General features: G+C 54.6%; 1 protein-coding gene across 1 annotated transcript in view; it reads right to left on the bottom strand.

Moving 5' to 3' along the window:
- Positions 1-1,460: 1,460 nt before the first annotated feature.
- Positions 1,461-11,420, bottom strand: part of LOC133362932 (FERM, ARHGEF and pleckstrin domain-containing protein 2-like) — a 44,604-nt gene continuing 34,644 nt past the window's right edge. Inside the window, 4 exon segments of the mRNA XM_061581914.1 lie at positions 1,461-3,248; positions 4,367-4,590; positions 5,901-6,008; positions 10,193-10,278. Coding sequence (XP_061437898.1) covers positions 3,179-3,248; positions 4,367-4,590; positions 5,901-6,008; positions 10,193-10,278 — 488 coding nt within the window. The 3' untranslated portion in view covers positions 1,461-3,178.

Raw genomic sequence — 11,420 nt, 5'->3', positions numbered from 1 at the left:
CCCGGTCTCAACTTTGGCCACTGATCCTGGAGCTCACCTCCAAGGCGGCGGCTTCATTATTACTTTGATTTCGCGATGAGCTTTCGGAGGCCATCTCTAGGTCATCTCAGCCACAAACGATACGAACAAAAACGTCGACACCGAGGGAGGGGGGGGGCGGTGGGGGGGGGGCGGGGGGGATCGTGAGAGAGAGAGGGGGGGCCACGATTGCGCAATGACGGATCGCCACGACCCCGCCGCCTTAATTGCCTCTCGCCGTGGTGGTGAAGGAGCGGCGAGCGGGGAAAGGTCAGCGCTGATTAATCGCGCGATTCTATTTCTTCTTCTTCTTAAGTCTTTTGTTTGTCAAATGAAGTAGTCGCACCTTCCCCCCCCCCCCCCCTCCCTGAGCTCATTACCGCCAGCGGGGACCCTCGCGAGCAGTCGTAGCCCCGACGCTCCCGCGGTGTGACGACGGGCGGACTGACCCAACAACGGACGGACTCACAACACTGACCGACGGACCGACCGAACGACTGGACCGACCGACTGGTCGACTGACCAACCGACGGACCAACGGACTGATTGACCGACCAACGTATGGACCAACTGACCAACTGACCGACCGACTGACCTACCGACTGACCGACAGATGGGTTAGAAGGCAGAGGAAGCGGTTCAAGAGCCCATCACCACCACCACTACCTCCTCAACCACCACCTCAACCACCACCTCAACCACCACCTCAACCACGATCACCACTGCCACCACCGCCACCAACACCACCTCAACCACCACCTCAACCACGATCACCACTGCCACCACCGCCGCCAACACCACCTCCTCAACCACCACCTTCTCAACCACCAAACACACAGAGACACAAAAACACACAGAGACGCAGATACAGAGACAGAGACACAGAGACACAGAAACACAGAGACACAGAGACACAGATACACGGAGACACAGAGACACACTCTGACCCACAGCTCCAACCCAGGACTTCAGGCTCTGCGACACAGCCATTAGGAACCCCCTCATAGACACCTCACCACCTCCTGCACCATCACCTCCTGCATACCCCCTCCCCCACCTCCTCCATCAGCCTCCTCCTCCGCGCGACGCTAAGCCGTAGTAATGTTTTGATTCTTAATGGACGCCACGGGGGGTCCCTGTGTGCCGGGAGTCACGTGACAGCCCCCCCAACCCCCACCACCGACTCACCCCCCCCCCCCAAATCCCCCCCCCCCCCCAGCCAGCCTGTCAGATGGTGAACCATCAACCCCCCGCGGAGCGCTGAGCACCACGCGACCCATCTCCCATCTTTCTCTCCCTGTCTCTCTCCCCCTCATCTCTCTCTGTCTCTCTCCCTCCGTCTTTCCCTGTCTCTCTCTGTCTCTCTCCCCCTCATCTCTCTCTGTCTCTCTCCCTCATCTCTCTCTGTCTCTCTCTGTCTCTCTGTCTCTCCGTCTTCTCTCTGTCTCTCTGTCTCTCTCCCTCATCTCTCTCTCTGTCTCTCTCCCTCCGTCTTTCTCTATCTCTCTCTGTCTCTCTCTGTCTCTCTCTGTCTCTCTGTCTCTCCCTCGTCTCTCTCTCTGTCTCTGTCCCTCCGTCTTTCCCTGTCTCTCTGTCTCTCTCCATCTCTCTGCACCGCTCTCTCTATCTTTTTTTTACGATCAGTGGAAACAAGAAGATGCTCGGTGTAGTCGGCACTTTGCTTCGTTCATTATTTCGTAATTTTTTTTAACAACTTTGCTTTATGTAAACCCCCACCTCTCGCTCACTCTCTCGCTCGCTCTCTCGCTCTGTCGCTCGCTCTCTCGCTCACTCCATCTCTTCACCATATCCTCCTCTCATCATCTATCTCCGTCTATCTCTCGATCTCATCATCATCACGGTGGCTAGGAGATGTTAACTACCTTGCCTGGTCTGCAGGAGGCCATGGGTTCGATCCCGACCCTGTTGACGCCTGCTGCTGCGTACCAGGCGAGGTAGTCAACATCTCCTAGCCACTCTGATGATGATGGGAGAGAGACGCAGACTCCAAATATACAGCAGCAGGCGTCTGGGCCGGGGTCGAACCCACGACCTCCTGCATACCAGGCGAGGTAGTTAACATCTCCTAGCCACCATGATGATGATGATGATGAGAGACAGATACACTAACTACAAATATACGTCAGGGTCCGGACAGAACCTACGACCTCCTGCATACCAGGCGAGGTAGTCAACATCTCCTAGCCACCGCGGCGCCCCTGTGTGGGAGCTCAGAGGCGTAGCGCCACCTGCTGCATCACGAGGGAGAGGCTCACAGCTCCTGTGGGGTTCATAGTCGCTATGCCAGGTTCTTCATGGTCGTGCCAGACTCATGACGATGACTCGGTGTCTCTGACACGGCCGTTGTGAACCCCCTGAGGCACACCCAGGGCTTGAACCCAGGTTCTCAGCTGTGATGTTTCAGTGTCTCTGACACGGCCGTTGTGAACCCCCTGAGAGAGAGAGACACCCAGACCCAGAGCTTGAACCCAGGTTCTCAGCTGTGCTGTATCAGTGTCTCCGACACGGCCATTGTGAACCCCCTGAGACACACCCAGGGCTCGAACTCAGGCTCTCAGTGTCTCTGACACGGCCGTTGTGAACCCCCTGAGAGAGAGAGACACCCAGACCCAGGGCTCGAACCCAGGCTCTCAGCTGTGTTGTCTCTGTGTCTCTGACACGGCCATTGTGAAGCCCCTGAGAGAGAGAGAGACACCCAGACCCAGGGTTTGAACCCAGGCTCTCAGCTGTAATGTATCAGTGTCTCCGACACGGCCATTGTGAACCCCCTGAGAGAGACAGAGACACCCAGACCCAGGGCTCGAACTCAGCCTCTCAGCTGTGATGTCTCAGTGTCTCCGACACGGCCGTTGTGAACCCCCTGAGAGAGAGAGACACCCAGACACAGGGCTCGAACCCAGGCTCCCAGCTGTGATGTCTCAGTGTCTCTGACACGGCCATTGTGAACCCCCTGAGAGAGAGACACCCAGACACAGGGCTCGAACCCAGGCTCCCAGCTGTGATGTCGCAGTGTCTCTGACACGGCCATTGTGAACCCCCTGAGAGAGAGAGACACCCAGACCCAGGGCTCGAACCCAGGCTCCCAGCTGTGATGTCGCAGTGTCTCCGACATGGCCAGGTGGAGGTGTTACTGTGGTTGTCAATCTTGGGGTGTGTCCCACAGACTGCTCCGAGTGGGGCCTCTGCAGATGGACAGCACTTCCAACCACCTGGACACACACGGACACACACGGGGACACACACAGACACACACGGACACACACACACGGACACACACACGGACACACACACGGACACACGGACACACACGGACACACACGGACACACACGGACACACACACGGACACACACGGACACAGCGACACACACACGGACACACACGGACACAGGGACACACACAGACACACACGGACACACACACGGACACAGGGACACACACGGACACGTTCGTACAAAGACAAAGGTAACCCCCCCATGTAGCCTCAACAGATTGTAGGGACAAGTGCTGTTAGCAGGAGCCTATGAAGGCTGCCGGCACTGTGGCACACGAGGGTGTAGTGGGTGACCAGCACCACGTCCGGCCGCCTTTGTCTCCCTCGTGGCGATGTTTACACACCGCACCAGATACTCATTTGAGGCTGAGTAGACCTAGAGGAGGCTCAATACCAGTTCAGTTAATCGTCACCAGTGTTGGGCGTGAGCGGGAATCGAACTCGGGTTACCTGGTTCGTAGCGCAGCGTAGCACTAACCGCTACACTACCGCTCCCCACTTAAACACGTATACAACAACAACAACCGCCATTCGCCACTAAGTGGCGGTGACGTCACCACGACGCTTGTGCCAGGCTAGGTGCACGTTGAAGCCACGTGAAGTCTCGAACGCCCGCTGGCAGGGAGGTCACGGGAGCAGACCCAGCAGGTGCCGCGGGTCGACTGACCGAGATGACTGCAGCTGAAATGCTCAGCAAATCTGCAAACCTGTTCCTGGTTAAATACACGCTCCAAGCTTGATGGTGTTTCATTCTTCACCTGAGGACGGCTGCTTGCGTTGTGGCCGAAACGTCGTGAGAATTATTTTATTACGTTTTATTTTTATTATTTTATTACTTCCCTTCTACGTGACGACTTTACCGAAAGAACCAAGAAGAAGACTGTTCCTGGGGGGTCGGAGATTTGATCACCGTTCTTTCCCCTAACGATGGCGATAGTTGTGGCGCTGCAGGTTACTTTTTCGACGGAATTAAAGAGCGGTTTGTGATCGCGGGACACTGAGGCAACCTCGCCCGGCCACCTCCGTCTCCCCCCGCGTTTGCGCGTCGTCGTCACCTGTGGAAGGTGAACTGCCCCTCGGCGCGGAACAGGTAGCTGTGAGCACGGAGACGCAGGCGGAAGACGAAGTCGAATCTCCCGCCGTCTTCGCCGTCACGCTGCGACGACGCCGTCGCCACCGCCGCTCCCTCGCGGGCGTCACCGGCGTCGGTGTCGTCGTCGTCCTCCACCGCAGACACCGAGTAGCCCAGCAGGGGAAGGATCGCGAGCGGGGCGTCCTCCTTTGACGACGACGACACAAAGACAACAACAACGACAACAAGAACGACACAAAGACAACAACGATGACAACAAGAACGGCACAAAGACAACAACAACAACAAGAACGACACAAAGACAACAATGACAACAACAACAAGAACGACACAGACAACAACAACAACAACGACACAGACAACAACAACAACAAGAACGACCCAAAGACAACAATGACAACAACAACAACGACAAAGACAACAACGGTTTAACACGTAGGCTTTCGCGACCAATGTTATTCATAATCAACGTTGTTGGGTTTAGATCGCGTTTATTTATAAATGTGTCGTAACCCTCCACCACCCGACACGGCCAATCAGTAAAAAAGTGTCACGTTGACAAAGACAAATAGTTCACTGCTTTAGCCCACCGGTGTGTTGAAGCCACAACATTTACAATTTGAGTACGACGTTTCGCTGGTAATTGCAACCAGCATCATCGGGCAATTCGCCAGTGAATTATTTGTCTTTGTCAACGTGACACATTTTTACTGATTGGCCGTGTCGGGTGGTGGAGGGTTACGACACATTTATAAATAAACGCGATCTAAACCCAAAAAACGTTGATTATGAAAGACAACAACGACAACAAGAACAAAACAAAGACAACAATGACAACAACAAAACAAAGACAAAGGTTCCCCCCGCATCGTGTAGCCTCTGACACTGTTGGGCCAAGTGCTGTTTGGTAGCAGCAGCGCCTATGAAAGGAGACACAGACAAAGGTCCCCCGTGTAGCCTCTAACAGGCTGTAGGGGCAAGTGCTGTTAGCGAGTAGCACCTATGAAGGCTACCGGCACTGTGGCACACGAGGGGGTGGGTGGCCAGCACCACGCCCGGCCGCCTTTGTCTCCCCAGTGCTAGCGATGTTTATTACACACCGCACCAGGTACTCATTTGAGGCGGAGTCGACCTAGGAGAGGTCCAGGGCCGGTTCAGGTAATCATCACCGGTGTTGGCAGTTGAGCGGGAATCGAACTCGGGTCGCCAGGTTCGTAGCGCTGCGTAGCGCTAACCACTACACCCACCGCTCCCCATTTAGGCCTCACACACACATGCACACACACATGCACACACACATGCACACACACACACACATGCACACACGCACACACACACACATGCATGCATGCATGGACACACACGCGCACACACTGCGCGCACACACACACACGCACAGGCACACACACGTGCACACACACACGCACACGCACACACACGCGCACGCATCATCAAGTACACAGAGACACCCAAACCCAGGCGGAGGGTTTCCGAACCTGATGGTTCTTGTAGAAGTGGAGACAGAAATTGGAGAAGACGACCCAAAGCTTCTGCCAACCTCGACTCATCTTGAACTTGCGTAGCAGGTAGCCAGACAGCTGACTCTGTAGGCACAGCAGACAGACAGCTGACTCTGTAGGCACAGCAGACAGACAGCTGACTCTGTAGACACAGCAGGTAGCCAGACAGCTGACTCTGTAGGCACAGCAGGTAGCCAGACAGCTGACTCTGTAGGTACAGCAGGTAGCCAGACAGCTGACTCTGTAGGTACAGCAGGTAGCCAGACAGCTGACTCTGTAGGTACAGCAGGTAGCCAGACAGCTGACTCTGTAGGCACAGCAGGTAGCCAGACAGCTGACTCTGTAGGTACAGCAGGTAGCCAGACAGCTGACTCTGTAGGTACAGCAGGTAGCCAGACAGCTGACTCTGTAGGTACAGCAGGTAGCCAGACAGCTGACTCTGTAGGTACAGCAGGTAGCCAGACAGCTGACTCTGTAGGTACAGCAGGTAGCCAGACAGCTGACTCTGTAGGTACAGCAGGTAGCCAGACAGCTGACTCTGTAGGTACAGCAGGTAGCCAGACAGCTGACTCTGTAGGTACAGCAGGTAGCCAGACAGCTGACTCTGTAGGCACAGCAGACAGACAGCTGACTCTGTAGACACAGCAGGTAGACAGACAGCTGACTCTGTAGGTACAGCAGGTAGCCAGACAGCTGACTCTGTAGGTACAGCAGGTAGCCAGACAGCTGACTCTGTAGACACAGCAGGTAGACAGACAGCTGACTCTGTAGGTACAGCAGGTAGCCAGACAGCTGACTCTGTAGGTACAGCAGGTAGCCAGACAGCTGACTCTGTAGACACAGCAGGTAGACAGACAGCTGACTCTGTAGACACAGCAGGTAGACAGACAGCTGACTCTGTAGGTACGGCAGGCAGACAGACAGCTGACTCTGTAGGCACAGCAGGTAGCCAGACAGCTGACTCTGTAGACACAGCAGGTAGCCAGACAGCTGACTCTGTAGGCACAGCAGGTAGACAGACAGCTGACTCTGTAGACACAGCAGGTAGACAGACAGCTGACTCTGTAGGTACAGCAGGTAGACAGACAGCTGACTCTGTAGGCACAGCAGGTAGACAGACAGCTGACTCTGTAGGCACAGCAGGTAGACAGACAGCTGACTCTGTAGGTACAGCAGGTAGACAGACAGCTGACTCTGTAGGCACAGCAGGTAGACAGACAGCTGACTCTGTAGACACAGCAGGTAGACAGACAGCTGACTCTGTAGGCACAGCAGGTAGACAGACAGCTGACTCTGTAGGCACAGCAGGTAGACAGACAGCTGACTCTGTAGGCACAGCAGGTAGCCAGACAGCTGACTCTGTAGGCACAGCAGGTAGACAGACAGCTAACTCTGTAGGTACAGCAGGTAGACAGACAGCTGACTCTGTAGGCACAGCAGGTAGACAGACAGCTGACTCTGTAGACACAGCAGGTAGACAGACAGCTGACTCTGTAGACACAGCCGGTAGTCAGACAGCTGACTCTGTAGACACAGCAGGTAGACAGACAGCTGACTCTGTAGACACAGCAGGTAGACAGACAGCTGACTCTGTAGGCACAGCAGACAGACAGCTGACTCTGTAGACACAGCAGGTAGCCAGACAGCTGACTCTGTAGGCACAGCAGGTAGACAGACAGCTAACTCTGTAGGTACAGCAGGTAGACAGACAGCTGACTCTGTAGGCACAGCAGGTAGACAGACAGCTGACTCTGTAGACACAGCAGGTAGACAGACAGCTGACTCTGTAGACACAGCAGGTAGTCAGACAGCTGACTCTGTAGACACAGCAGGTAGACAGACAGCTGACTCTGTAGACACAGCAGGTAGACAGACAGCTGACTCTGTAGGTACAGCAGGTAGACAGACAGCTGACTCTGTAGGCACAGCAGGTAGACAGACAGCTGACTCTGTAGACACAGCAGGTAGACAGACAGCTGACTCTGTAGACACAGCAGGTAGACAGACAGCTGACCCTGTAGGTACAGCAGGTAGACAGACAGCTGACTCTGTAGGCACAGCAGGTAGACAGACAGCTGACTCTGTAGACACAGCAGGTAGACAGACAGCTGATCCTGTAGACACAGCAGGTAGACAGACAGCTGACTCTGTAGACACAGCAGGTAACCAGACAGCTGACTCTGTAGACACAGCAGGTAGACAAACAGCTGACTCTGTAGACACAGCAGGTAGACAGACAGCTGACTCTGTAGGCACAGCAGGTAGACAGACAGCTGACTCTGTAGGTACAGCAGTCAGCTGACTCTGTAGGTACAGCAGTCAGCTGACTCTGTGGGCACAGCAGGTAGACAGACAGCTGACTCTGTAGGCACAGCAGGTAGACAGACAGCTGACTCTGTAGACACAGCAGGTAGACAGACAGCTGACTCTGTAGGTACAGCAGTCAGCTGACTCTGTAGGTACAGCAGTCAGCTGACTCTGTGGGTACAGAAGTCAGCTGTCTCTGTAGGTACAGCAGTCAGCTGACTCTGTAGGTACAGCAGTCAGCTGTCTCTGTGGGTACAGCAGTCAGCTGTCTCTGTGGGTACAGCAGTCAGCTGACTCTGTAGGTACAGCAGTCAGCTGTCTCTGTGTGTACAGCAGTCAGCTGTCTCTGTGGGTACAGCAGTCAGCTGACTCTGTAGGTACAGCAGTCAGCTGACTCTGTAGGTACAGCAGTCAGCTGTCTCTGTGTGTACAGCAGTCAGCTGTCTCTGTGGGTACAGCAGTCAGCTGTCTCTGTAGGTACAGCAGTCAGCTGACTCTGTAGGTACAGCAGTCAGCTGTCTCTGTGGGTACAGCAGTCAGCTGACTCTGTAGGTACAGCAGTCAGCTGTCTCTGTAGGTACAGCAGTCAGCTGACTCTGTAGGTACAGCAGTCAGCTGTCTCTGTGGGTACAGCAGTCAGCTGTCTCTGTAGGTACAGCAGTCAGCTGACTCTGTAGGTACAGCAGTCAGCTGTCTCTGTGGGTACAGCAGTCAGCTGTCTCTGTAGGTACAGCAGTCAGCTGACTCTGTAGGTACAGCAGTCAGCTGTCTCTGTAGGTACAGCAGTCAGCTGACTCTGTAGGTACAGCAGTCAGCTGTCTCTGTAGGTACAGCAGTCAGCTGTCTCTGTAGGTACAGCAGTCAGCTGTCTCTGTGGGTACAGCAGTCAGCTGTCTCTGTGGGTACAGTAGTCAGCTGTCTCTGTAGGTACAGCAGTCAGCTGACTCTGTAGGTACAGCAGTCAGCTGTCTCTGTGGGTACAGCAGTCAGCTGTCTCTGTAGGTACAGCAGTCAGCTGACTCTGTAGGTACAGCAGTCAGCTGTCTCTGTGGGTACAGCAGTCAGCTGTCTCTGTAGGTACAGCAGTCAGCTGACTCTGTAGGTACAGCAGTCAGCTGTCTCTGTAGGTACAGCAGTCAGCTGACTCTGTAGGTACAGCAGTCAGCTGTCTCTGTAGGTACAGCAGTCAGCTGTCTCTGTAGGTACAGCAGTCAGCTGTCTCTGTGGGTACAGCAGTCAGCTGTCTCTGTGGGTACAGTAGTCAGCTGTCTCTGTAGGTACAGCAGACAGCTGTCTCTGTAGGTACAGCAGTCAGCTGTCTCTGTGGGTACAGCAGACAGCTGACTCTGTAGGTACAGCAGTCAGCTGTCTCTGTGGGTACAGCAGACAGCTGTCTCTGTAGGTACAGCAGTCAGCTGACTGCTGTAGGTACAGCAGTCAGCTGTCTCTGTGGGTACAGCAGACAGCTGACTCTGTAGGTACAGCAGTCAGCTGTCTCTGTGGGTACAGCAGTCAGCTGTCTCTGTGGGTACAGCAGTCAGCTGTCTCTGTAGGTACAGCAGTCAGCTGTCTCTGTGGGTACAGCAGTCAGCTGTCTCTGTGGGTACAGCAGTCAGCTGTCTCTGTAGGTACAGCAGTCAGCTGTCTCTGTAGGTACAGCAGTCAGTTGTCTCTGTAGGTACAGCAGTCAGCTGTCTCTGTGGGTACAGCAGGTAGCTAGTCAGCTGACTCTGTAGGTACAGCAGTCAGTTGTCTCTGTAGGTACAGCAGTCAGCTGTCTCTGTAGGTACAGCAGGTAGCTAGTCAGCTGACTCTGTGGGTACAGCAGTCGGCTGACTCTGTAGGCACAGCAGACAGCTGTCTCTGTAGGTACAGCAGACAGCCAGTCAGCTGACTCTGTAGACACAGCAGGCAGCCAGTCAGCTGACTCTGCGGGGCAGTGCGTGTGAGAGGGCACGCACCTTGGCCATGATGAGGTTGTCGCAGAGGGAGAGGCTGTGACCCCGCAGCCAGCACACGTGACTCAGCGAGTTGGGCTGAAGTTCACCTCCACACAAAGACAAAGGTCCCCCGTGTAGCCTCAACAGACCGTAGGGGCAAGTGCTGTTATAGCGAGTAGCACCTATGAAGGTAGACACAAAGACAAAGGTCCCCCGTGTAGCCTCAACAGACCGTAGGGGCAAGTGCTGTTATAGCGAGTAGCACCTATGAAGGTAGACACAAAGACAAAGGTCCCCCGTGTAGCCTCAACAGACCGTAGGGGCAAGTGCTGTTAGCGAGTAGCAGCACCTATGAAGGCTGGAACTGTGGCACACGAGGGGGTGGGTGGCCAGCACCACGCCCGACCGCCTTTGTCTCCCCAGCGGCGATGTTTACTACACACCGCACCAGGTACTCATTCGAGGCTGAGTCGACCTAGGGGAGGCCCAGGTACCGGTTCAGATAATCGTCACCGGTGTTGGCCGTGAGCGGGAATCGAACTCGGGTCGCTGGGTTTGTAGCGCGGCGTGCTCACCGCTGCGCCACCGCTCCCCACACACAAAGACAAAGGTCCCCCGTGTAGCCTCAACAGACTGCAGGGGCAAGTGCTGCTAGCGAGCACCTATGAAGGCCGGAACGGTACACGAGGGGGTGGGTGGCCAGCACCACGCCCGGCCGCCTTTGTCTCCCCAGTGGCGATGTTTACACATCGCAACAGGTACTCATTTGAGGCTGAGTCGACCTAGGTGAGCGAGAATCGAACCCGGGTTGCCGGGTTCGTAGCGCAGCATAGCGCTAACCGCTGCGCCACCGCTCCCCACACACACACAGGTACATAGTGACACACACACACAGGTACACACGCACGGACACATCAACAACACGTGTGTGTTATGTATGTTGAACTTAACCGAGCGTGCTGTTCGTCATCACGTGATGATGCTGCTGATGTTGATGGTCCTGCTTGTGTCGAGGACATTGTTGATGATGGTAACGATGTTGTTGATGTTAATCACGATGATGATGATGTTGTTGTTGATGATAATGTCGATGATGTTAACGATGATGCTGATGTTTATTGTGATGACAATGTTACCGATGATGATGATGTCGCTGATAATGATGTCAACGGTGTTAACGATGTCGCTGATAATGTTGATGATGTCGACGATGTTGACAATGTTGCTGATGTTGATGTTTATTATGTTG

This window comes from Lethenteron reissneri, unplaced genomic scaffold (genome assembly GCF_015708825.2).
Source record: "Lethenteron reissneri isolate LAM-NWPU_2019-01 unplaced genomic scaffold, ASM1570882v1 scaffold_1638, whole genome shotgun sequence".
In the NCBI taxonomy this organism is placed as follows: Eukaryota; Metazoa; Chordata; class Hyperoartia; order Petromyzontiformes; family Petromyzontidae; genus Lethenteron; species Lethenteron reissneri.
Note: the sequence above shows the minus strand (reverse complement) of the source record. Positions and strands in the feature narration are given on the sequence as shown.